General features: G+C 43.4%; 2 protein-coding genes across 6 annotated transcripts; both read right to left on the bottom strand.

The window, feature by feature from the left end:
- Positions 1–21783, bottom strand: LOC134565189 (basic proline-rich protein-like). Of its 5 annotated transcripts, XM_063424663.1 has the most exons (3): positions 20748–21783; positions 19854–20036; positions 1–3342 (listed from the first exon to the last, which is right to left on the bottom strand). In XM_063424663.1, exon 3 carries the CDS (start codon positions 1363–1365, stop codon positions 1–3), a length of 1365 nt encoding a protein of 454 aa, XP_063280733.1. In that variant the 5' UTR covers positions 1366–3342; positions 19854–20036; positions 20748–21783. The 5 variants fall into 5 exon arrangements, with proteins under 5 accessions (XP_063280733.1, XP_063280730.1, XP_063280732.1 ...); XM_063424660.1 differs by having other exon boundaries at positions 19854–21783; XM_063424662.1 differs by having other exon boundaries at positions 1–1455; positions 19854–21783.
- Positions 21784–21936: 153 nt separating this feature from the next.
- Positions 21937–26006, bottom strand: LOC134565190 (oligosaccharyltransferase complex subunit OSTC). The gene is made up of 4 exons (XM_063424666.1): positions 25742–26006; positions 25432–25525; positions 23702–23899; positions 21937–22595 (listed from the first exon to the last, which is right to left on the bottom strand). Exons 1-4 carry the CDS (start codon positions 25878–25880, stop codon positions 22577–22579), a joined length of 450 nt encoding a protein of 149 aa, XP_063280736.1. The 5' UTR covers positions 25881–26006; the 3' UTR covers positions 21937–22576.
- Between the last annotated feature and the right edge of the window lie 1694 nt (positions 26007–27700).

Here is a 27700-nt window from a genome sequence, read left to right as displayed (position 1 = left end):
TCAGCTGATGGGTCGGTGGGCGGGGCCACGCGAGCCGGCAGCAGCTCTGCGGCGGCTCCAGTGCTCTGCGCCCCCCCTCTGAACGGGGGGGGGGCGCGCGGTGGGGCCGCGCGGCGGGGCTGCCCGGCGCGGGGGGAGCCGCCGCAGCACATGCGGCTCCGTGCAGGGCGGCCCGGGCCGGGGTGGCGGGAGGAGAGGACCCGCGCGCAACAACCGGTGGGGGGCAGGGAAAGGCGGGGCAGACCCGCCCCCGCTGGGCTGCTCTGACTGAGCCCACGCGGCGCCGGGCGAGGGCGGCCCGCCCTCCGCCGGCCGCACGGGAGGCAGGGAGGGCGGAGGCACGGCGGGGACCGCGGCCGCGGCGGCCGGCAGGGGTTGAGCGCCAGGGGCGGTGCGGGCGGCGCGCACAGCGCGGGGGCTTCGGCCGGCGGCCCCCCCCCGCGGGGAGCGGGGGGGGCCGTAGCTGCGCGGCTCCGCGTGGCAGCACAGCAGGCCCCGCGGCCGCGGCGGGCGGGGGCCAGGGCGGCGCAGGAGCCGCCTCTGCCGGGCTCCTCCGCTGGAGCGCGCGGGGGGCGGCGGGGCGGGGCCGGGCGGCGCGGCGGCACGGCGGCCCGGGGCAGCGGTCCCCCGCGCTTGGTGCGGGGCCCGATGCCGAGCGCTCCGCCCCCTCGGCTCCCCGGCTCCCGAGCGCGCGGGGAGCGGACTGAAAAAAGCTTCCCAGCCCTTCCAAAAGCCACGCTGGCCACGCCCAACCCCCGATATAGGGGTGGGGGCCTCCTGCTCGTCCCCTGCCTCAAAGCATTCATCGTCGAAAGCGACAGAGCTTGCAGGGGAAGTCCTGCTCTCTGTCGAAAACCCAGAATCAACTTCAAAATCTTCTCCAGCCTCTTTTAGAAGCAAGAAAACTTTCGCCCATGCTCCCAAAAGAGCGCTTGCTCTCATATCTCTGTCCAGGATGGATGAAAAAAGGCTTTTCCCCAGGGTTTTCCATGGCCCAATATAGAGTGCATTTCCAGCACTACAAAAAACTCCATGGGTTTCTCCCCAGGCATATAGTTCTCTTACGTGAGTCCTCGTCAGGTCAGCGTCACGGGACATCAGAAGGGACTGGAACAGTTCCAACAGGAGTTTCTTCTCTGAGAACATCGTGGGTTTCTTCTTTTTGCAGCTGTGGAAGACAGATTTTTTTTTTTCTTCTTTTTTCCTTGTCTCACTAGCTTGCCACCTAACCACGGTGAGGCGCCAGATGCCGCAGCTGATCCTGATGATAAGAGAGGGACTCAGGAGACATTTTCTGGGTTGCGAGCAGATCCGAGCAGGAGGCAGGAACTCCTCAAGTTTATTTACAAAGTAACTTATATACATCTCCTATAATGTCCATCCATTGGAGGATTAAATTCCCACCTTTCAATCCCACTGGTCAAACTAACTGTCCATCACCTTTTCTCCTCCCAACTAGAAATATGTAAACAAAGAAAGACAGTTAGCAAAACATGGCCAGTGTTTACATTAACAGGCGTGAGAGAAGCTGCACATTCTCTTTCAATATGAGCACTTGACATACAGGAAAAAATCTCATAGCAACAAAAGGCAATTTCTTAATTACTGTGCCACTGTACATCACTCCACACACACCTGACCCCAAAAAGATATCCAAAGAAGGAATGATATGATAAATGGGAGGATGTCTGAGTTATTTTGTCATTCCCATCTGGAGGGTCACCACCAAAACTCCCTGGGAGTTTTAGCTGTGTGCCAACTAAAAGATAAATCTGGAACTAAAGCACTGACCACCAGTATTTGGTGGTCTGGTTCAAAGAATAAAAAAAATGTTGGCAGAAACTGAACAACTGGCTGCTACTTTTCAGTAAAACTCTGGCTTTTTTATTGATTTAAAATCTTTCAGTCTATCTAAAAGTAAAACAATAGATTTGCACTCTTTCTCCTGATTTCTGATGTGCATCTGAATTAATGTTTCCATATCCCCCTCATTTCACTTCAAAAATGTTTTATTTTCTATTTCAATTATCCATGACTATCCTAATGTGAAATATAAAATACTGTGTTCTTTTCTATATGCTACAACTCACAGAGGTGAGCACAATTCTCAGAAAAAGATCAGGAATGTTCCTATCAACTAGATTGTTATAAACGTTCAGCTAATTCCAAATTAATATTTTTATTAATTAAAGAATTAACAAAACAAAAGTTTTGGACAAGCCAGCAATCGGAAGTTCAGTGTCAAGTCCCGGGATCCGCAATGGGTGAACCTTAACTACGGCCTCTAGCGCGCTGTATTTTCCCTTGTTCACAAATTCAGTTCTTTTAGGGGTCTCCTTATATACAGTTTATTTTGCCGGTGGCAGAGTATTTATCTATAGTTCTTTGTCTTCTTTCTTTTCCTTCAAATTCATATGAGTCTCTTTCTGCCATCCAGTCTTGCTGAATGGTGCTTCCGAGGAAAAATGTAATTTAGTTTCTCGGAAAGCATGAATGGGGAGATGAAATTGTGAATGGAGAGGCATTTTCCTGATACTGCTGCTAGATCTCTATCACTCTTGTTTTCGGGACATTTCACAGCTCCATTGCCCAGGAGGGTCGATCTGTTCTTGGCCCACCTTCTTTTCTGTTGTTAATGTTGTGCTTCATGAGTTCCAGGCAAGGGTATTGTCCCTCTTGGATTCCTGGCAGTGGGTGGTGTTCATCCTAAATTCACTGGTTTCACTCCCAGCCTGCTTGTGCATTTTATTTTACAGAACATATCACATTTTATATACACTGTAACACGAATTATTCTATGCTATTTATTACATAGATAAACCTCATTATTTTGAACCTCGTCTTTGCACAGTGTTTGAGTTAATTTTGGCTTTGCCATACTGTAAAACTGCCTTACTGAATGATTAGTTGCTGCTCAAAACAATGATTCCTCCTCCTCAGACCCCTGGCTGTGTCTTCCCACCTTGCTGCCCTTGGCCAGCAGGGGCACCCATCTGATGCAATGGAGAACCAAGTCAGGAAGCTTAGCTGGCAGAAAATTAATCACTCCTTTCTCATGGTTTAGTTTTCTGCTCTTATGGTTTGAACAACTCACCGAGGATTCAGAAAACTGCAGAATCACACTAAAAAAGCAGCACACTTTTAGACTGGTTCAATCATTTACTGAAACTTTACTTATATTATTTGCCAAGAGTAGGACTTTTTCTGGTATGACTAGAAATACTTCTATGTTGCCACTTTTTCAGGTCTCGTACATCATCCCCAGATTTTGACAGTTCTGGAAAGCTCAGTGGACAAGACTCAGATTCCTTCTAGCACATATCTCCATAATTTGCTTTCCCTCTGTGAAAAATGTGAAATGATTAATTCATGTTCTTATAGTTAATGAAATATTATTGAAAACTATAAAACTGTATATATGTGTGTGTTGTATGAAAACGTAAGTTTCGGGACACCTTGTAACATTTTGTTAAACCAAAATGTTGAAAAGGCAGGCAACACCCCAGAAACTCACATTCAGAAATAGACAAAAGGTTTACGGGAAACCGGCAGTCTCCTCGAGCACCGGGAGGAGACCCATCAAGATAAGGCGGCAGAAACATCAACGGTTCCCGACTACTCCTTCTCCGATCATCAAGCATCATCATCCATATCTCGACCATTCATCAGCCATAAGGATCTATAGAAACTGGACATTAACATATGAACTGAGAGAAAGAACTCTTTCCAGCCTAGTCAGAGACACCCTTGGATTTGAATAGCTAGCCGGGAAACAAAGGGAAATATGGGGAAATATTGCCTAGGGCAGAATAAAGTGTATAAAAACTAAGCCCCAAACCGAGCAAATTTGTGAACCGAAGGGGAGGTAGCAGACAGCCAAGTTCTGTGTCTCACGGTTCACCCTTGACATTTTCCCAGGAAAAAGAGTGTCAAGTATCTCTGCTGTTAGTGGGTTTACCGAAATTCTGTAATTCGATCTTTGTTAATAAACCAAATTATTATTTTAATTGGAATATCATATTGGCATTTATAACACCTCCACCTCCAAAACACATTTAATTATACTCAAGGCAATGCTAAATTTGAAAACTCTTACACATAACTTACTAAAAAGCAAAGGTATTTCAGGTATTTTAATGAATTGCCAATAGTTTTCCCAAGCAAAATTCTTTATATTTAATCATTACCCTCTTTTTAAATTCATCCCTTCTCCAAGGATTCAAAGTTCTTTTTCATAAAGCCATGACCTGTCAGTGGTCATTTGAAATACAACTGACTGCTATTTTCTATACATTTCATATTCATATTTTATAGCAAATGGGGTTCCTTTTATATGGATACACATCAAAGAGTTTATTCATAGAGAAGACTTATTGGCTATTGTGGTAAATATAGCATGTTAATTCATGTTTTTATGGATTATAGTATGTTAAAATCATGTTTTGGTAAATGCAAACTATAAATATGTTCTGTAGAATGTAACCTTAGTTTCAGTCAGCCACGGAATTGACAAATTCCGAGGCAGGCAACACCCAGAAACCACCATTCAGAGGAAGACAATGAACTGCCAGGAATTGGAGACGCTGCCATCGGCATCAGAAAGGAGGACACATTAAGATAAGCAATCAGTTCTCCTCCTGAAAGCAGCAGAGCCATCAGAGCTCCACCATCACGCTGATCATCGGAGGAGAACGTCTGTCCCTCTGTCCATTCAAAATTTCGCCTTCCATTCACCCACGGAGAAAAGAAATTGACATTTCTCCCTCCCAGAGGAAATCCCATTCAGTAGACCAACAATGGTGATGCATTCAAATAACTACCCCAAGAAAACAAAGAACTGTGGGGAAATCTTATGCCAGGGGCAAAATAAACTGTATAAAACCTGAACCCCAAACGGGGCCAATTCATGAACTTTGGAGGATTGCAGTGCGATAGAGGCTGCTTTCCATTCACCCTCTGACGATCCCGGGTTATCACCGTAACTCCACTTGCTGGTTTTACCAAAATTCTGTAATTTTATTTTTTTTAATAAAACCAAATTATATTTAATTGGCAAAGTGGATTGGCATTTTTAACAGCTATGATTAGGTATTCCTGAGAGTAACTGCTGATCATTCTAGTATTTCCAGTGACCAAATGTTGGTCTTTTCCAAATCACTACAAAGTAGATGGCAGCAGGGGAAGCACAGTGGCAAGGTCTTGTTGAATTGTGCCAGCTTCCCAGCTGAGCTGTCATTCCTAGGGTTTCTGTAAGAGGTAACAGACCTTTACATTTGGTTTGTCTGCCTGACCTGCCAGTTAACTGGTGGTTAACAGTTAATGCATTTCCCAACAGTGTTCTGTGATAAAAGAACATGCTCATGGTTTCATAATGCATATTTCATTGCCATTGCTGTCTTCCTCAGTTAAAAGTCTGTCTTTTACTATTTACAATATGGTTATAAAGCTTCACTGATTTTCATGCTCTGAAAAACAGTAGCTAATAAATAGTACAAATTACAAGTCTTTTACCTACGTATGTGGCTGCTTTAGAGCTCAAAGTATCATCCTTGATATAGATGAGAAATGCTGGCCTGGCTCTTACATGTCTGCTAAGTGTGCACAAAACAGCTGAGTGAATTAACAAACCAGGGCCAAAAGGCAAAGATCATGCATAGGATTAAGGTAGACAATGATCCTCCCTGAAACATGGTATTTGATAATTTCATTTTGAAAAGGCAATATGATTTTGAAGCTCTAACAGTATTTTCCATAGGGCTGAAAAGTAAAGATGACAGATGTCCTGCTTGCTCACTGTCTACTGTCACAGCAAATACATTTTTCTTGTCGCCACCTACAAATCCCAGGATACAGCTGCCTTTCCTCCCTCCCTCCCATTTATCCCTCCCTAACTCATTTCCTCACCACACATGTTCTGCCAGAGCTCTCATCAGCTTCCCTCACAATCACTGCCCCCAGTGACTGATAAGCAGCATGAGTTTCCTGGGTTCATCTCCAAAGTCCCGATCTTTCTTTTAATGGCTTATTACTGTCATGCTGCTAACTGCAAGCAACTGAACACACATTTTTATACAATAAAAGAAGGAAAGAATGAATTTCTTGGATAAATCTGGAAATGAATGGTGTTGCAGGGAAAACTTGTATTTGGTCAGGATTTCACTAACGTGCTGTTGATTTTTATTGGTATCAATGGGAATCTGCATAAGGATCTAAGTTCTCTTGTAAAGCTTAAAATAGGGCAAGGAGATAACAACAACTAAATGATGCTCATAAAAAAACTACAAGAAAATTACTACATCACGGGCAGAGATCATTCTGTGAATAGTTGACATATTTTGATATTAGACCTCAATTTTGTTTCCTACTGCTCTGGCTGGGAAGACTTTTCATTCAGGGATGCTACATCTGGTCTTAAACTATTCTCCAGACTCCAGTAATGATGCTCTTTCTTTCCCTCTCAACTTTCCCCCTCTTTCCTTAAGGCACAACTTTCCAGGACTCCACCACAGTCCATAGATGTTCTTGCTAAACTCTACCTTCCTACTCCCTTACAGTTGATTTGTCAGAAGGAAATTCTCAACCTCAGCTGCTTTACTCACAGATTAAATGAAACAGACAGGCTATGCTACACAGGACAACTAAGATCTAGGTATCACCAAGTGACTCATTTTCAGGTCTTGAAGCAGCACAGTACAGTGAACATTAGCATCTAAATACTAAACAAGCTTTTATATCTCTATGGCATGAAGCTGATGCAGCTGTGCTGCTTCCAGCACTCCTGCAAGCATCCCTGCATGGCCCTGTCTTGTGGAATGTGGATAATTCATGTCAGCATCCACCTTGTAGCTCTGCACCACCTGAGACATACCTACCCTTGCTGCTCTGTGCATCTGAAACACGAGCACAGGATTCCAGCTCAGCTGCCTAAAAACTCCTCAGCGTCTCTTGCATCTTCCCCAGCAATGCAAGGTGCACTTCTCTTCAAGCATCACCTCCAGTCATGGAGTTCCCTTGCTGCAAAGGACTTCCTTTTTAAGGAGTAGGAGGTAAATATCTGTGTCTCCTCCTGCCCTTCCCCTGAGGTTTTATCATTTTCCCCTCTTCTCACTTAGTTACAGCAGATAGGACTGATTCAGCCAGTCAGCAGACTCTGCTGCTCAGGAAGCTGTATAGTTCTGCTTTTGCCCTGTGCTGGACGTCCTCTTTTCAACTCAGGAAAAAAATATGTTTTAGTGTCAGAACTGGCTGACTAAACATTTCAGTAATAAGGTTAAGTGTAGTTTGCCTTCTTGCACATCTCTAATCCTATTGGGGCTACATTAACCCTTTATACTTACAATATCAGCAGTCACTTAAACATATGACATACAGCAGCTATTCAAAACAGCCCACATCCTCCGCTATCCTGGTGGTCACTCTATGGTGAATTGAAATCATATGACAGATCTTTGACCAAGATAGTACATTTCCCATGTTTTTCTTTTCATCATGAAAAAATTTACTGCATTAATAAGAAAAGCCAAAAGTCATCAAATAATATAATGCAATTATATTTCTCAGACTGTTTGGCTTTAAAAGAAGTCTGTGTTCACAGGCTGCAAAACATCCAGCTTTCACAGACATAAATACCCACAGTCCACCCAGAAGCAATTCCCACCAGGGAATTTTTCCACATGCCCCTAGAGGACAATGTATCCAAGTAAAATGTGGAGCGATGAGGTTCCATCTGAAAATCAGCAAATGAGAAGTCCTCCCAAAATGCAAAGCCAGGTAAGAGTTAAATCTTAGCAGATATTTTTCAAGGATATAAGAAAACATGTCAAATGTATGGTGAAAGTACTTCTTGGAATGTGTCAGAAACAATCTTCTGGCAGGTACTAAAAAGATTCAGTTCCATGGTGTATGCAAGTCCTTCAGGTTGGAGGGATGGAGTAGGTAGTACCTCTAGAGGAACAGTTCTCTAATCACCAGACTCCTCTTGCCTCTCTACCCATAGAGATATAAAAACTTGCCTCCTGTGAACTCAGCAGTGCCATCCCTGGGTTTGCATAACGAAAGCAGTGAAATCCAACGGGAGCTTGCTCCTCTAAGCATTGCCACAGAACAAGCAATGACCATGTATTTTTAATAATGGTAACCTCAAAAAGAATACTCGGTAATCAATAAGAAAGTACACATGTGAAATGGGAATCGTCAAAGGCCACTGCTGTCAGAGGTTGTGTGGAGGGCAATTAGCATGGGGCTTAAAGCTCGTGTGGGAACCCAGTGTGCTCCATAGGACCCAAGGATGTTTCCTGCAGTGCAGACATATCACAAAGCTGCCTAGAATAAGTCCCATCAAAGTCCCCAGTACAAAACAGGTAAATATGTACATGGCAAGGGAGTGTCAGTTACAAAAAGTCTTTAATAAAATCTTTTAAAGTCATGTTATGGCAAAGTACATACAGCAACCTCCTTTTGTCCACTGGTACTTCATTTATGTGGAAGTCCATTTCATAAATGAACACAAGAGAATACAGGAGACATTTCAGGCAGATATAGTTTGTTCTGAATTTATTAGGGCTACACAGCAACTCAAAGATCACCACCTAAAATTCAGAGCACAAATGTGGTTCCACTGTGTGCTCTGGGGAAGTCTATTGACAATTGTCCATGCAAGAGAAAAGCCCTAAATGACATCTCCAAACATGATGCCCCTGTGATATATTTCTGGATGCCAGTCACAGCTGGGCCATGAATGTCCAAACCAAACCCCTGAAACTGTGTGCATCCACACCATAAAGAAGTTTCTGTCTCAGTCAGGAACAAAGCTTTGGACTGTATTCCAAGTTTATCCTCAATGGATGACTGGTCTTTCTAACCCTGTGGGACATTCTTTATTTAAGAATATTTTCCTCAGCCTAGGAAGTAAAAAAATCAACAATAACTGAATATCCTGCCTCCCTTGCAGTTAAGTACTAAATCATTAAATTATTACAATTTTTCCTTTTCCTCACCATTTCTGATGGGACAGTCACTCAGAATACGCATGTGGCCAGCTGCACTGGAGCTGCTGTAGCTTCACTACCATGTGGCTGTTTGTCCTACTCTGTGCAGTGTGGCAGTGTGTTAATTTAATCAGTTATGCTTTGTATAATTTTGTACTCGTTGGGTTCTCTGTACCCCACCCCCGATTGTTCCTTTGTTTAACTCACGTGACTCCTGCACCTGTTATGCAGCACACGGTTAGCTGCCTGTTATTTCTCCCGCCTTTGTAAAATCCCGCCCACTCTCTCCTGATTAGCCCAAAATATGTTCCATTGCCCCCAGATCCCCTGGCAACCTGCTCTGGTTGGCTAGCAGCGGCTGACCACCCCCTTTTCCCCCCCCTCCAACTCCCTCGGACAAAAACCCCCTGCACCCCCCTCCACCCGAACAGTTCTGGGCTGGAGAGGTGTTTGTAATAAACCCTCTGTTCGTCTGGAATTTGTTTCCTCCTTTCCTTCCACTGCCTGTCGAATCTCCATCGCTCACACGGCCTCTGCTAGGCAAAGAACTCACAGGAGTCAGTACTGCCTGCGTTGCTCGCAGACTGACGCCCCCTACGGCGCCTGTCGCTGCTCTGGGCTAGCCGTGACAGAGCCCGTCGGCTCTCAGTGAGCACATCGACAGTGCAGAACTTGCCTCTGCCCTTGGTGTCAGCTTGAAGTACAATAAAAACTAACATGCCTTGTCTTCCAGATGATCTACCCACGGTCTGCACGTTATTGCAGTAAGATCTGTCCAGCTGAGGAGAGAACTCTCTTCCTCAGGGAGAGGATGTGACTATGTGGGGATAGTGGATAAGGTTATCTCAGGACAGGCAGCAGACCAAAAAAACAAATTGTGTCAGCATGGAAAAGGCTTGGGCAGGAGTGGAGGGTGTGTCAGGGCACGCTCCCAGGCACAGAAAAGCTCAGAATAAACAGGGAGAAAGTTGCTGGCCCGAGGTTTGAATAAATACCTTGGAAATGCAAAGAAACGGGCCATACTAATGAGGGCACCAGCATTTCGCTGCAAGCAGAAAGCTGGGGAGGAGAGTGGAGGAAAAGGAAAGTAAGCCTGATGTTGAAAACTGTGGAAAAGTGTCAGACAGCTTTAGAAAGAAAGTAATCTGAAACCTCAGTCAGACAGAAATAAACAGTTCAGTTGGTCAGGAATTTGATGATAAGGTTTTGCATGATAAAATTTATTTAATGCAAAATCTACTACGAGTATAACCAAAATGCTGAGGAGTTCCTAACTTGGACAAGTTAAGAACAAGGTATGGCAGAAACAGAGGCTGTCCTTTGTGGAATTGCATTTTATTGAAATGGTATGCTCTGGCTCACCCCTGGAAAGTGTATGGTTTATTCTAAGTCTGTAACCTCCCCTGCAGTATTGTTTATCTGTAACCTCATAGGCCTGAAGATCTATCCACGCCCACTTTGAATCTGCCTGCTAATGGTGCAGAAGAAGCGGGCTCACTCTTTTTGCCCTGGAGGCCTCTGGAGGTTCTGCTCCTCTCCCCTTCCCTCTCCCCTCTCTCCCCCTCCTTCCCCCTCTCCCTCAGTGACCATGCTGCCTTCCTGGGGTCGAACTCCAAATAAATCCTCATCTCATCAGCACCTCACCAGCTATCTAGAGTCTCCTTGCCTGCCTGCATGCAAATACCAGCGAACCTAAAGCCCAGGGGGCTCCCGGGGAACCCTCCCCGGGGACCCCCCCAAATCCAAATTGCAACAGTCCTTGTCCCAAGGAACTTACAAATCGCCCTTGGGCGATTTGCATACAGATGGGCAACAGGGGGTGATGGAGGGGCACCATCGAGCTGGTCTCAGCACCGGAGCTGGACTCCAGTCCTCTAATTTTGAAGGTACCACAGGATAAGAGGCAGTTTTAAAGGAAGGTGTGCGTGGAAAAGAATAACATGATATTGCAGCAGAAGTATATGGGGCATGAGCAAAAAGGCTAACAGAAGTGAACATCTGACAGAACTCCTTTGAAAGTTTATGAAGGGAGAAAGTTTAGCACAATGAACTAATCAGAGAGAGCTGGGAGTAACCATTTCAATAATATATGAGTTGTGAAGGAGGGCGAAGGAATGATCTTGCAGTCTACGTTTCGGGAAACAGAAGAGATGGAGCTTGCCAACAAACCAGTAATCTGGACATGCTGTGCTTAAACTCAATAAAACATTGTTGCAAATTTTTTTTCTACAGAAAGTGCCCTTTGACAAAAACATTTAAAAAGCCATTGTTACCCTAAAATTATCTAGAATTAAAAAAAAAAAAAAGTAAAAATTTTGGTGAATGCTTGCTGCTGACAGTCCCCAGCACTGTTAGTTCGATGCAGAACTGACAATTAGATCTTAATTTTATTCCTAGCATGGTGATTAAGCTGCTACACAACTTTAGGCTAGTCACTTTACCACCTCAACATGACATCTCTAAAAGGTGCACAAAACCAGCCGCCTATGTGACAGCAGTGCTTTGAAATGCTCAGACATAGGCATCTGTAAAGGGTGCTAAAAGAGGTCTTTTCTACTGGCACTGATAAGCAAACATTCTTCTTATTATTTTCACTTATCTCCCTTTCACTTTTGAACAGACCTCTAGAGGACTTATTTGCAATAAGCTGTTATATAAATTTCTATCTAAGTTAAACAGTAGACTCTTATTGCCTTAAAACATACTAGGGTGAAACCCTTTCCACCTTAGAGAAATGCATGATAGAGATTAAAGTATTTTATGGAGGCTGTACCAACACCTTTTCACCTTTTGCTTCCAGGCAGATGCCAGCACATAGAGTCCCAGGTTTTGGCAGGAATTTTTCTAAAACCATATACACAAATCCTGGCAAAGTCCACATGGTTTTCTCTACCTCTGCAGTCTATGCTTTGACTTCCAATTTAAAAACATCAGTCATAATTTCAGTACTATGTGGTTCTGATCTGTGTACCTACTGTATTTTAAATTATCTGTTCCTTTTACCTATTGAATTCCATCCCCACCATCAGATGTACAGTGGATGTGGATGTTCAATTAAAACACTGAAGCCTTATTTTTTTATCTTTTTAGGTAAGCACTTGTAGTTCTGTATAATTCATATGACTTTGTAAAACTCCAGATTTTTTTCCCTTTTATGAGCTATGTATAAAGGTCCACATGTACACACACACAGACATTGACTTTTTAATTGACCTAGTCTGTGTAAAATGCTTTGAAATTTTTGGTTGGATTGATCCACAATGTTACCCTCTTGCATGGTTTTAAGCCCTGAAGTTTCAATTGGAAAATTAATTTGAGTGAAAAACACATACAGAAAAATCCTTTGCACACTTATACTGTAACAAGAAAAAAGAATGTAAATATACTCACAGCTGTAACATTTTGTCTACATATTCATCTACAAAGCAGCTTGAGATTTCAGTTTGCTACTTTAAAGCTGGACTTTCCTTCCCAGAACAAATAACATTGCAGGGACTGCCATCCAGTGGGGAACCAACAGCTTAACAGGGGGTTGGAACTGCAGAAAGGTAAAATTTAAAGATGTCAAGATTGAAAAAGATTGAGTAGTAGCTAATGACAATGTTGGAAGTACTAATAGTGGAAGGAATTTCCTTAGTCACCTTCAGATATTATTGACAGTGTTTAAATAAAAGGCATTTATTTTCCAAATGTAGGTGCACAAAGGCAGTACCTTGTACTGCCCATGCAAAGCAGGTAAAATTAGGCTTGTTCAGTCAGTCTAGTAAACAAGCTGTGGTTAAACACAACCCTTAGACACATCCAAAATACTACAAGCATTATTTCCCATTTTGCATGGGTCTGTCTCCATTGATTTCAGTGAAGTGTAGCCTGGGTTTACCTAGGTGTTAGATGAGACCAAAAAATACTTAAGGTAACTGTGTGTCTGCTGCCTTTTAAAACACTAGAGGAAAAAAACTTCCTCATACATCTGAAATTATTCCTCCTTACTCTATGAAACCAAACTATGATTTAAATATTGATTGTTAATAGTTAGTTATTTAGCAGTGGTTTTAAGCATTATGTGCCTTGTGTACCTTTAAAGAAAGCCTGATGGAATGTTCCATTTCCCTGGTTTTATGACCTTTCATATTTATTGCCTTGTCTACTATGTATATGAATCTTGATATTTGTGACAGATTTTTCTTAGTTTGTTCTATTGTGTACAGACCATATGTTGTCTATGCTCATAAAACACTCATTAACTGTATGCAGAAAAAATTTTTTCATGTTACTTGCTAAGAAACTTAAGAACCCACAGGTCATCCCTGCAGAGGTGTTTTTAAATCCAGCCCTAGGAAACAATTGCCTCCTTTCCTTAAAACTGTGATGAAGCCTTGGCAGGATTCTCAGATATATTTGGCAGCTAACAAATATTGATTTAAACAAAAATTATGTACCTTAATTCCATGAGGACCCTGGCTTGACTGCTGTTGATGTAGATTTTGGCATGCCTTCATCGGCTCCCTAGTGTAATGATTGGGAATGCAGTAGGATTTTTATTGTTTTCAGGATGAGTCATGCAGGCAGCAGCACAACAGATGGTGTAGTGTGTAGAACAATAAAGACAAAGATACAAGACAGCTGAGAGAAAACTGGAACAGACAAAGAAACAACCAGAGGATGAGAGAGGCTGAAAGCAGGAGAGAAGCCAGGAGGTTAAGTTTTGCCACAGATAGCAGGAGGTAATGAAGTGTGGAGTCTGCAGCTCAAGCAATGGCCAGCAGGGAAAATTGAAGGACCTGTAGTTAGAGTAGAAGGAACAGAGGTAGGAATACCAAGAGGAGCAAGGCTCCTAGACAGCCAAGTGACTGGTGGGGCTAAGTGATGGATTTCAGTGTGATAAAAGAGCAAGTACCAGTGAGGAGGAATAAGGAAGTGGAAGAGCTGAGGAGACTGATAAATAATACCCTTTGAAGGCAGAAATACTGCAGCAGTTAGAAAGACAGCAATCAAAAACAACAGTGGTATCCTGAAACTCATAAGTCTGGAATGACAGCAAAGAAACAAGGGATGGCAGCTGCTGAAAGACAATAGGATAAAGACCTTGAATAAGCTCAGATCAGCATCAGACAAGCAAAAGGAGATGAAACACAGCATTCAGAGCTGGTTTGACAACCAGCTGTAGCAGGGAGAGGTAGACACACTTGGGAAAAACACAAAAGAAGTTAAATTCCACAGGTCAGTGAAGCACAGTTGCTGAAAGGAGCTGTCTGGAGAAGTCTGTGTAATTGAGAAACATATCAATGTCTTACTGCTGCTCCAGCTCAAACGGGAAAAACAGAGAAAAAGCTCCATCAACAAAATACTTCCTAGAAATATCACAGGCTCCTTTCTCCCACTCATCACCCTGTTCTAATACAACAGCTATACTGACAGCTGTCTAATTATAGCACATTTTAGGGGGAGGACTAAGATGAAAATTTGAAAAGAAAAAGGCCTTAAACTTTCCTCCATACACTTCTATTTTCCTTACCCCACTGGCTAATTCCTTTTTCTGTTCTGGCAGTAGGCAGCTGAAGGAGCTACTTTCTGCTGTCATGTCTAGCTCATATAACCACTTGATTTTTCAGACTGAGCCAAGGCCAGCAGGATTCTGTCCTACAACTGCACTGCAGGGATATTTTTAAAGGACAGATTCAGCTATTTACAAAGACCCTTCAATAACTATTTTTAAAGACACAGAGCCTTGGTATTTGGAAGGTCAAAGGTTTTGTTCTTAGCCATAGAATAATAAAGAAGGGCAGTCTCTGGAAGACACCTCAAGAAACCAGTCACTCACCCCAAAACAAGCCAAAGGTACCTGCAAATTTTAACAGGCATTTGCCAAGCCTGTTCTTAAAGCTGCACAAAGCAGAAATTCTATCACTGGCACAGACTATCTAGTCCAGTAGTAAACTATTTTACCCTTATAAAGATTTTTCTAGTATTACTCCAACTTCTCCTTGCTGCTATTGAGGCTGTATCTACTTACTACTGATGCAGAAACAAAATTGCTTCATTCTTTTCCATGCTTAATTTTATGCTTCTTGTACTTGTAAGTTAAAAATTTTGCTGGTATCTCCATGTGATGTTGCATTGCTGCACAAAAGGCAATCTGCTCTCCTCTTCAGCTTGTGGTGCAGCAGAACCCAAGGACTTACTCTGAGGCATCCCACATTTTGTCAGCTATTTTCCTGGAGTAGCATTGATAATTTGGACTTGTTCCCAGAAAGAATAAACCAGCCTAGGTTTTTTTAGACCACTCATTGATTTGTTAGGATCATTATGCATCCAATTCTACCCTCCCAGCAGTCTGAATTTTACAATTTCTGCTTATTTAGTCAGATCACCCTACGCAGTACAGGTCAGTGGGTGTTGAAAAATCTAGCCACAGGACAGACCTAAAAAGTAAGATATTTTTCCACTTTGATGTAAGGACATCAACTAATCAGTAAACGCTCTCTGATAATGCTTCTCAAAGTAATTTGGAATTCAGCTTATAGCTGTTTTAGCTAAGCCAAATTTCCAAAACATGCAAGACAGTACCAAAATCTACAGCCCAAACATCTGATTTGCTTCTATCCATGGGGCTCATAACCCTCATATAATCCTTTTTCTTCATATGACTTATTCTTTAAAAATCCAAGTTGGCTACTCATCTTTTTGCCATTTTCTTCCAGGTGCTTAAAATGCTTCCCCCACACCCCAAAACCTCTTTATCCAACTGCAAGTATGCTTATTTTTATTATTCCCCATTCCTCACAGTCTCCATCTGCATTTAAAGACAGATGATACATGGGAAAGCTGAACGTAGTAAACGTATTATCTATTATCTAGGATCTGTCAGAAATACCTAAAAGTTCTGAAATTATTTAAGCTGTCTACTAAGTAGTGGAGAAGTTTAACTTCCACAGTGTGGTGGTGGGTTTTTGTTAAGCTGTTTTGAGTTCTTTGTCTCAATGTTTCTTCCCTGTTTTCCCCGCCCGATGGGTCAGGTGCTGTCCAGGCATGTCTCTTTCTTTGTCTCTTTGTCTACCTCTCCTACCCCTGCCCTGTCCCTGGAAGCTTCAGTCAGCTGTCCATCTTTCCCCTGACCCTGCCCTATGTTAAGGAAAAACCCCTGTCCATCTGTCCTGGGACCAATCACCTGCTTGTTCCACACCCCCCACCCCTCGGTTTTAAAAGTGGGCGTGTGCTTTGTCTCGCGCTCTTTTTCGTCCCCCGTCTTGAAGAATAAACATCTCTGAGATTAATACGAAAGAGAGCCTTCTCTAGTCCTTGCTCTGAAGTCTAGACACTGCAACACCTGTGTCATGGGTTGGCACTGGCCAGATGTTAATGCACCCATGAATATATGTTTTTTCTCTAACAACTCCTGTGGGATGTGATCAGGAACAGAGCAGAGCAGGCTTAAATCTTGAAAACAAAAAAACACCAAAACTTTATTACATTACATAAGAACAGCGACAGAAAAAACTCTTAAACACACACAGAGACAGAAATAAAAACTTCCCAGGACATTTTTTCTCTTCTCCCAGTTTCCATCCCCCACACATTACTCTTCACAGACCAAACCTTTGGGTTTTAGATCAAACAATCACCACTCAAAAAAACCACAAACCAATCTTCAGTTCAGCAAGGGAGAGAGGAGTCTCTCTCGCACCACAGACTGTTCTCCAGAACACACAGGTCTACTCCTTATGTGTTCCCATGTCACCCGTGGCACCGCCCGGAGAAGTCTGCCAGGGTGACTCTCTCTTTTTCCTATGTCCAGCGCTCTCACCGCTGTCTCATAGGCCAAAACTACATACAGGGCTTTTTAAGGATGCTGCATGCTGAGCTCTCCCCCTTTTTACCCAGGGGCCGGGGTTCCAGGAGCAGGTCTCCCCTGAGGGCAGAGGGCACCACCTCACCCTCCCCCTCTCTTCTCTGCTCACTCTACTCTTCAAGTGCCAGTCACTGTAGCAAAAGCAGGGCAGCTGCATCCACCCAAAATGCAGTTTATGTTCAAAAGAGACTTAAGTTCAGTCTATGGCTGACATTATGCAAGAGAAGTCCAGCTCCGAAGGCTACTCCTCTCATTCTTCCATCGGGTTCCTTCTAATCATGCTTTATCATCTCGGTCTCAGGCTGCTTCCCTCTCTCCGAAACCACCAGTCATGAGAATCAATGTCTAAGAAAAGTTTCTTTCTGCTACACAAGGGTTAACAGTTTTTTCTCGGCAGGGTGCTGCAGGCTCAGGCACTCCTAGGCTCCGCAACCCCCACGTGGCTGGGCACCTTCTCCCGGAGTTTGGGGGGGGGAGGGGGGTGAGTACACACAGAAGGCACTTCCACAGTTTTCCACCCCTCCATCCTGGATGGGGCAGTTCAATTCCAGTCCTGTCCCCTCTCTTCTCCCCCCCGGGGCTCCGGCTTACCTGAGCCGACCACGTGTTTCCCCTCCCCCACCCAGTCTCGTGGCTGGGCAGGGGAAGGAGGCCTGACATGTCTCTCTGCTGAAACCAGGATCTCAAAAAAGAGGCCGAACCCCCTTGGGGTCCTGCTTTTAACTCTTTGTGTCCTCAGAGGCGTGTCCAAACCTCCGAGTGACCAATCCAGGTGCCAGCAGAAAAGCTGATTACTGATTGGACTGCCCACATCCCCCTGGAAAAATTCACCTCCCCCGCAACCACGACAACCTGTTTACCATAGAAGAACAGCCTTGATCTGCACCATTACCTGAATCTGCTGGCAGATTTGGGAATGGCCCCTGGCACAGCCGGGAATCAGAGCTAGCTGGGGTTCTACTGGCTCATGTCATCACAGTTTATTTTAGAATTACACAACCTGTCTGAGTTCCTTCAAACTTTTTCTATCCATTTCCAGCTAAAAGCATAACATTTCCACCACCAAAAAAGGGATACCAGTCCCCTCATCCACACTGATCTCTGTAGTGAAAACCGATACCAAAACGAGAAGGAAATCACAAATATCAGTCTTTCACAATCATTAGGCAGCAGATGATACCATATTGATTTGATTTACTCAGAGATAAATACTATTTCTTCCAGCCTGCAGGTAGAATGGTCTAAGAGCTTTGACATTTATAGAACCCATATGAGATAGCTACGTGATGAAGTCTAACTCCATCTTATGCCTGAAGAACATTAGTAACTAGACTGATATCATCAAACATGAGCTTGGCAAATTGCCTTATTGGCTCAAGATACTGGACAGCAGAATGCAGTGCCCTGCATCTGCATCTCTACTTAAAACATGGTGGAAGTCACACATGCTTTGACTCCCATTACAGTGCCACAGCTGTTGCTCCAAAATGAGCTCATGGTCTCAGTCCAGTTCTTGGCTGATAGGTATCCATGTCAAACAAAAAGGACACCAGCACAATTAGTTTTTACCAAAGAAACCAAATCACCTAGAAACTCCCATATTCCTAATAGCCACTTCCCATGAAACACTACCCTTTGAAAAGAGTTTGATGCATTAATTATGTTTTGTTGTCACAAAAATCCAGATGTCTCCGGAGTTCTCCAAACATTAGTATAGCTGAAAGACCTTAATGTGATTGCAAAGTATTACAAAACATTCTTCTGAGATTTCTACAACTGTTTCAATTAATTTCTTCTAATTGTTCCAATCCTCTTTTACCATGTTCTGGAAGAAAAATATTCTAAAGAAACTGCAGTGTTGAGAAGTAGCAATTAGAAATTCTGAAAATAGGCCAGTTATTGCTGCAACCCTTTTTGGGAAAAATCATAGCGTTGTAGGAAAAATACAATAATCACATTCACAAATGTGCAATACCAAGTACACTATCACAGATGGTGCTATGCTGTAGGAAAACAGTTTCCATTGCATGCAGGATTTCCACATGTCAGGAAAATAAATGAGAATTGCTGTCTTTCCCATAAGCACATTGGCTCCCTGTATTGAAGGCGGCAGAAGAAATTTAGAGTTGTCTTAGGTTATAAGACTGTAACTCTTAAGAAGTCAAACACATAGTGCTTCCTAATTAATATATTAAGAACATTTATTTATGCATATTTCTTCAAAATGGTTGAATCATCCTCCTTCCCCCAAAAATTGTTTCAGTGACACAAATCTTCCAAATATGTGTCAGTTCTTGGAGAAGTAAGGAGTGGGGTCAGTGGAACTGCTACGTTGGACTCCCAGAGGGCAGACTTTGCCCTGCTTACGGCCCAGATTGGCAGAATCCCATGGGTCATAAAGGAGTCCAGGAAGGCCTGACATTCCTCAAGAAGGAAATCTTAAAGGTACAGAAGCAGGCAATCCCAATATGCCTAAAGACAAGACAAGCGGGAAGCAGGCTGAACAGAGAGCTTTGATTGAAGATCACAACAAAAAGGAGAGTTTATGACCTTAGCAAGAAGTGGTGGCAACTCAGGAGGAGTATAAAAATGTCAAGAGGACATGCAGGGAGAAAATTAGAAGGGTCAAAGCTCACATAGTACCTAATCTGGCTACTGATATAAAAGAGAACTAAAAATTACAACTAAACATACATTAGCAACAAAAGAGAGTCTAAGGAGAATCTCCATCCTTTACTGAATCTGAAGTGAAACATAGTGACAAAGGATGAGAAGACTGAGGTGTCTTCATGCCTTCTTCACCTCGGTCTCTAATAACAAGAGTTGTTCTGTGAGAACCCAGCCCTCAGAGCTGGAAGACAGGGATGGGGGGCAGAATGAAGCCCCCAAAATCTAAGAGAAAGTGGTCAGTGACCTGCTATAGCGCTTGGGCACACACAAATCTCTGGGGCTCGATGGGATCTATCCAAGGATCCTCAGTAGAGGTAATTGATAGAATTGCTCACTGAGCCACTTACCATCAGTTACCGGCACCTCTGTGTCTGGAGGTATTTAAAAGACATGGAGATGTGGCACTCAGGACCATGGTTTGGTGGTGGGCTTGGCATTGCTGGGCTGATAGTTGGATTTGATGATCTTATAGGTCTTTCCCAACCTAAATGAGTCTATGATTCTGTTACTGTTCCACAACATGCAGGAGTCTGGAAAATGCATTGAGGGGAAAAAAAAAAAAAGTCAGAATGTCTGTTCTTTTTCATCTAGAGGTATTTTTCAGCTTAACTCAATTAAGTATAAGATCATTTAGGGGTTCATATATGTATATACTAACTTTCAAAAGCTACACAAGTTATATATGTCTTCCTGACTATACTGACTAGGCATCATCTCTCAGAGATTATACTGAAGCCATGCATTCAGTATTTTCTCCATCAAGACAGCCAGAAAATCAAGACCTCTACACTTCAGCCTGACTCTCTGTTGCACTTGGAACTAGGTCAAATTTCTGGTTTTAATCAGGAAAGATGTGTTCCTGCAAGCCCTGCTTTACCTTTACCTTGTTTTTAACCTTTCACCCATGATCTAGTTCAGTTGAACCTTGAACATATGAACATAAAACACAGATGGATATTGTCACTAGTTACAGGAAGTTTTCTTTCTGTCACTGAAACATTCCTATTACTATTCTAAGCCCCTACTTGAGAGGCTACCTGCTGTTACCTATAAAGAACAGCAGACAATTAGAGAAAATGCCAGCCTTTCTTTACTGCAAAGGGGATTCCTCTAACACTGCAATACTTGTTTGCAGTTTATTTGACTCAGTAGAAACTTTACCTTGGTTGACAAAAAAGCCTCCAAACCACATTCAAAATTAACCAATCTCCAGTAGTGCATTCTGCCATCTTCCAACCTACCATGTGCCTCATTTCTGGGTAGTCCATCTTCTGCTCTGCATTTGTTTTCCTGGTTCTCTCTGTGCCACAGACTTTGACAGATGATCATACCAGACCTAGCTGGGAGTCTGTGACCAAAAAATCCGTGATGTTCCTTCAGCCTTATTTATTGCAGGAGTCACCTAGTTTTACTCTCCCAAAACTATCTTCTACCTTGCAATTACATCTGCTTCAATTGTTTCAAGTTACGTCACCTGGCATGCAATTAGAGTGAAAGGCACTTCACAGAGCACAGGCACTGAACTATGCCTTTCAAATCACTGTTCAAGAGCCTGCTCATTTAGAACCAGCTGCAAACTTGGGAGGCTGAAGCTCAACTGCACTACAATAAGCACTGAGCCAGTTGAGTCTTGATTATAGTCAGTGAACTGACTTTCTGGTTTAACTTGCCTCTCAGAGTGTTTAAAAAGATGACTTAAGATCCAGGTACTTACACATCATCAATACTCCCCCCGAAGGTAAGCATGTGTCTCACCAAAACCAGAGTGACCAAAACATAACTGCATCAAAAAGACTGGAAATTTTGCAGTTCTGAACCTCATAAAACAGCTTAAACTACCTGAAATCTTAATGACAAACATGTAAGATGAACAGATGCAAGTGTCACATCATATGTAAGAATGAGACAGAGGAAGTGAAACATCCTGAGGGATGATTAACAACTAGCTCAGAAATTTGATAAAGTATGTGAACAGTAATGCTTACTTCACAATTACAGGAATAAATAACTTTTCTACTTTATATTATACTGATTAAAATAGTGCTTCAAACACATATAGATTGCAAAAAAAGGCATTTATGGTGATTCAGAGGGATCTCTCCTTCCTGCAAAATGCAGTACATGAATGAAACATTTCAGCAACATTCAATCTTTTAAAATTAAGACAAATTAAACTGGAACTTTGCCTCACACAAAAAAGCAGCAGCTTCAGAAGTAAATTTTCTTGGCTACTGATAACAGCATGTTGTTTGCATACAGTACAAATTCATGGAAAATGAGGCTTCTTGTCCCTAATACTAAAAAAGAAAATAAAATCATTATCCAACAGTGAAAAATAAAGCTGAAATTCTGTGGTCATGGTATGGCACCTCACGTCTGAATGTAGAACAGCCCGTGCAAACAAGAAAAAGCTTTACAAGTTGCACAAAATTAAGTTTTTAGAAAATAAGTTTTATTTGGCTCCTTTGGTACACTTTTTCTTAAAAAAAATGCACATTCATACAGTTTGCCCTTCCCAGTGCATGTCTGGATTTGCTCAAATAGAGCATTAATATCATTAATATCAAAGCCAAAGATGCCTCCACAGTAATTTCAGACACATTGTATTCTGGCTGTAAAGCATCCAAAGTTACTAAGTTTCTGATTACAACTTGGAAATCAATGTTTTGAGTGTTTCTTCTCTGATTCACATACATAATTGTCCCACACAGGGAAGATGAGACAGACCTGCAACAAAGAACCATCACTGGCAAATACACATTTCAGGTAGAGCTAAGGGTAGGTTGTCTACTTCATACTGAGATGGAATACAAAAGAAATACTCATCTATATAAATTTCTCTTTTTCAAAAGCTCTACATCAGAAATGATAAAACATTGCTTGAAAACTACAGATCAGCCACTGGTAGTGAGAGTTCGTTTGCAGAGAAAGCACTCTTTCCCTAGTTGTTTCTCATAGCCAGGTCTCTTTGCTGTTGATGGTGACTATGGAACTTGTTTGTTGTTTCTTCTTAAAACACTTCATGAATAGGAGTAAATTCAGCTCTAACTTTCACACAGCATAAGAGGTACTACCCCATCAAGTAGCCCCTACAGAAAAAAAAGTTAATTTAGAGGAAAAGTTAGCAAACATAGGCAGCACTCCTCAAAAATCAAGACAATCTTAAACCAAAACTTTTGCAAAAGCCTCTGCTGATCAAGGCTATTTGGCCATCTTAACTACACACTCCTTCCTCAGCTGATCTTTTTCAATGAACACTGAAAATGCATTAGACTATTCTCAGTCCAAATTTGGTAATTGTTTGGAATTTTTCAAGGCCACATTATACCCTAAGAAATGTTCTTTATTTGTGCCCTTTACACAAACTACAAGTGCTAAGATATTCAATACAACCAGATCTTTTCTGGCACTTCACACAAATCTGTTCTCTCTTCCATTTCTCTGAAGCCCTGTTCTTTTCATGAATTTCAGAATGAGAACTGTTGTACAAACACACATGTACTCAGTGAAGCAAAAAAACCACATAGCATCAAGGAAGCAAGAAAATATAGGGTAGGTCCCTATCCAGATACCTGCTGCCAGGGAACCCATCACTTCTGTTATGAAACAAAATTTTTGAAGTACGCTGCAGAGGCCAAAGAAAGTATTTAAGAATAGAAGAATGACTGTCACTATTAATTTAACACTTCATGGAGCTACTCCAAAAATTATCTACCAGTACCTCTAAACATCAAGTTTCAGCTATTCTAAATTAAATAGATAGACTGAAAAATACAGAGGAGGAAAAATTGGAAAACCTGCATTTGGATTTTGCAGTCACAAAGCTACAGATCTCTTCCTCCTCTGCCTTTCTTCAAGTACTCTAACAGTTCCATTTTCCTCAAAGCCCTACTTTGTAGCTACTTATCTGACCAGTATATACAATGAATTTTAAGGTACACTGAGCAAGTCAGACTCACCAATCATATTTTCTAACATACCAGGAACTGTCACCCTTTTTTAATTACAGCACAATCTTAGAGTAGCTGGCTTCCAAAGCATCCCATTTCATTCAAGGCAGCATGTTCCAAAAAAAAGCAGTGAAGAAAGCAACTTATATTTAAGCTGAATATAAGTTTATGTTACTCTTAAATTTAACATGACACACATGAGCCACAAAAGAGAATAAAGGCTGAAGGATAATTAAATCACTTACGGTAATTTCATCCTCATGAAAACTCTGGCCATGAAGAAGCTCAAAAGCACACTAACAAATCCAATAAAGAGCAAAAGAAACCTATTCAACTTCGGGATATTTGGTGCATTGGATCGATCCAGAATTATGAATCCTAGACCCCCCATTGTGAAGAGGAAGCTGGATGCAAGGCCTTCCATAATATACTGTCCATTTACTCTAAAGGAGAAAAAAAAGGTGAAGAGAATCAGAAAAAAATTAAAGAAATTATTTACATTTCAAACCCCATCTACTCAACATGTTTTATCTGTACAAACACACAGGATGTTTAACTTTGATGGCTGACTTCTAACTACAGCAAGTAAGAAACTGATGTTAAACAATTACAAGACTTTAATACACAATTTATCCCAGAACTGAGAGTCGGCAAGGTGCCCAGTCCAGCACACAAGAGGATTTATACATATTTGTGCATACTAACAGCTACCACTCAGGCTCATTGGTTTGCAAAACCACCTAGTCCAAGGAAGTTCCTGGTTATACAGATGGGCCCAAGGCAGGGCACCATGACCTCCTTATTTCCATCCAAATTTTAGGTAGGACTGCCTGAATCCTCCTCTCAGGACAAATTCCACTCAAAGCACTATGGCAGCACATGAAACACATCAGCTGGTTCTAGCACACATCCCGCAGGATGTTTTGCTGCCTGCTTGCTGAGCCTGCATGGATCCATTGCAGGGATCAGCTGAGGGTGCCCGATGGGGCTCTCTGACACCCCAGACAGCTGGACTTCCTTCTTACAAATAGAAATGGAGAGTGAGGAAGCTGAGATGCAGAAAGAATATTGTACCTGGATCATGAGTCTCCTGCTTCCCACAGGCATGGAGCAATTTTCCTATCCTCCTAATTAGCAACCTCATAAAACTGGCATTGATGAAACTACGGTGGATGCCCATACAGAAATAAAGATTATCATTACTGTCTCATATTCTGAAAACAAACAAGTTGGTCTTCTCTCATCTTGTTTACACTGACAAATGACAGTGCTAGCAACTCCCTGCAGTAACTTGATTCATCGACATTGCAACAATCCAACCCAGTCTGAAACACACATCTAGTCCAAGCCAAAATCTGTCACCAAATCAACCATATCACAGACCTCACAGATTCAACAAACTTTTTTGGTATTTAACAAAAATCATTGTTTGTTTCCACACATACAGACCCACCCCACCCCCCCCCCGTTACAAAAGTAGATTTAACTCTCTTCAGACCAGTTTGTTAGTAGGAGTCTCAAGCTCATTTTCAGTAATAGAAGCCAAAGGCACTAAGAAGACCCTGATGTTACACATTTGTAACAATGTTCCCCACCAGAGTCCCACAAACACTAGAGTTTAAAAATTAAGAAGCGAAAGTTTCCCAAACATTACATATTCTGCAACAAAAAATGATCAAATGTATCTCCATTCAGTATAAAGCTCAACTTGAACAGCAAGAAATACTGCCAGCCCAAAACAATTTCTTTTTACCAGACCTTTCATTTTTAAAATTTTCAGGACTAAGTTTTTTGATTTATGTTGGTTTGGTGAGGTTTTTTTTGAAGTATTGGCAAACCAAGAACCGATATAAAACAACTCCTGCCTCGTAGAAACAGCAAAGCAAAGGATGCACAGCTCGGCAAGACGGCGTTTATTCCCTTGAGCTTAAGCATTTCCAGCACGTCGCTAGCAGGGACAGGGCCCTACTCTTACCTGTATGCCAAGAAAGCCACCGGCCTCTGATGCCCGTGTTCGTCTGTCATCGACCCCACGCTCGGAGGTTCCACGATCACGTCATAGATAATTCCTGCAGGGAGGAAAGCAAGCACCGACTTTGACTCGCAGCAGCGAGAACTGCCCTAACACGGCGGGCACGCTCGGGGTGCCCGAGGCTCGTGTTTTACGGGCGGTTCGGACCCGGACACGGGGTCAGCTCAGCAGCGGCTCTGCCACCCGGGACAGACCGAGGGAGAGCTGCTCCGTGAGCGGGGCCTCCCCTTCATCCCGCCCGCCCCGGCCTCACCTCCGGTGATGAGGAAGTAGGACACGACCACCAGCGCGTACACGGTCATGGCCGAGGGCATGTGTACCCAGCTCGGCCGCTTCAGCTTGATGTTGGGGCACTCGAGCACGGCGAAGGGCAGGCGGTACAGCGTCTCCATGGCCGCGGTACGACCGCGGTGCGGTCCCAGGGCGACCGCGACACCACTGCTCCCTCACAGCGCTAACCGCTCCCTACCACCGCAGCCGCGCTCCGCCACCGACACGAAGGCGGAAACGGAAATGGGCTGCCGTGTCCTGACAGGGGGAAATGATCCTTTTTAAAAAAACTAATTAAACAAAGCACTAAAAATTTGTGACCAAGCTTAAATGAGATTGTCAGAAAGATATTTTTTTTCCTGCATAAAAACATGGAAACGCCGGTAGGCCGCCGTCGAAGGGTCTAGTTTCTTATTGACCTGCCAGGACCCGGCAGCCCTGACGTGTCGGCGCTCGGTAGCGACTGCGTGGCGGGGGCGTGGCCTGGCGCAGGCCCCCGCCCCTGGGCTGGGCAGCTACGTGGCCGCCCCGGGCCCCGCGTGTAACCCCGTGTACCCCGGTGCCACCGGCCCTCCTGGCAGGTCACTCGCGGGACGCTGCCTGCAGCAGGGGCAACGCCGGCGCCTCAGCCCCTGCCACTGGGTATGGGCACCCTTTGGGCACCCCTGTGCTGATGCAGTTTCCGGCGGGGGGAAGGAAAGGCCACGTCCCGCGTGTGAGTTTACACAGTCAGGCTGCGGAGATTCAGACCCGGCGAGCAAAGTTCTATAGCAGGCCTTACCCCAGTCCCTGTGTTTGTAGTTTGTCGGGGAGCATGGGGCTGGGATGCCCCTTGCTCACACCATGGGATGTGGTGCCCATCCTGACTGTTATAATTGCCAATTTTATTCCAATTAATAAAATTTTATTAATTATAGAATTACAAGGCAGAAATTTAGGCAAAACCAACAATCGGAAGTACAGCGCCGATACCTGGGATAGTTGCTGGGTGAACCAGTTACAGCCTCTAGTGCACTGTAACCCCCTCGTTCACAAATTGGTCTGATTTGGGGTCCTTGTTTTATACAGTTTATTTGCCCCCTGGTGTTATGAACAAATTTCCCAGTCCTGGAGGGGGCTGGGCTATCCCTGTCCTAGCCCCATAGTGAGACAGTCTCACCATCCCCCCAGATGAAAACACAGAGCATCCATTAGCATATTAAAAGAGCTCTGAGCTCTCAGAATGCAACCCCTCCCTCGTCCCAATTTGTGCCATCACCCAGCCTTTTAGAAAAATGGGAGTTTTTCCTTTTTGCAGAGAACCCCATAGCTGGGGTGAGGCTGCTGTCCCTCGAAAGCGGCTGAACCCCTCCTGGCTAGAGGTAACCCCCACACCCCAGCAAGTTTGAGGACGGAGAGAAGCTGCCCTGAAGGAAAGCCGCCTGGCAGCATTCTCCTACCTCATTAAAATGTGAAAAGGAGCAGCTTATGCCTAGATAGCCCTGTCATTGTTCTCTGTAACTACTCTGTCAGGAGCCAAAGGATGGTCGTGATGGTTCATTTTGATTTCAGAGTGCAAAAAGAGGCAATGAGAACTTAGTTCAAGTAAAATCAATTGTATCTTTATTGATACACACAGTTATGTGACAGAAAAGAAGGGAAAGAAAGAGAGAGAGAGAAAAGAGAAAAAGGGTGGTATAGCTACCGACTGAACAGGCGTGAGTCCTCGTGACGCTGGTACCAATAGACCACCTTTGCAGTCCTCGTGGTGTGTGTCAATAGATCCGTCGTCCGCCGGAGAGGCCTCAGAGTGTGAGTCGCAGGGGGAAGCTTTTATAGTTATTTCAGAAGCAGGGGGCACCCGGCCAACATGGGGGGAGCACCCAAGAGTCATTGTGAAGAGGCTCGTTGCTCTGGGCAGGCAGGTTTGGGACAAGCAGGTCTGGGACAGCACAGTCAGTCA

The sequence above is a fragment of the Prinia subflava genome, assembly GCF_021018805.1.
Source record: "Prinia subflava isolate CZ2003 ecotype Zambia chromosome W unlocalized genomic scaffold, Cam_Psub_1.2 scaffold_37_NEW, whole genome shotgun sequence".
Classification (NCBI taxonomy): Eukaryota; Metazoa; Chordata; class Aves; order Passeriformes; family Cisticolidae; genus Prinia; species Prinia subflava.
This window is presented reverse-complemented; position numbering and strand designations above follow the sequence as displayed.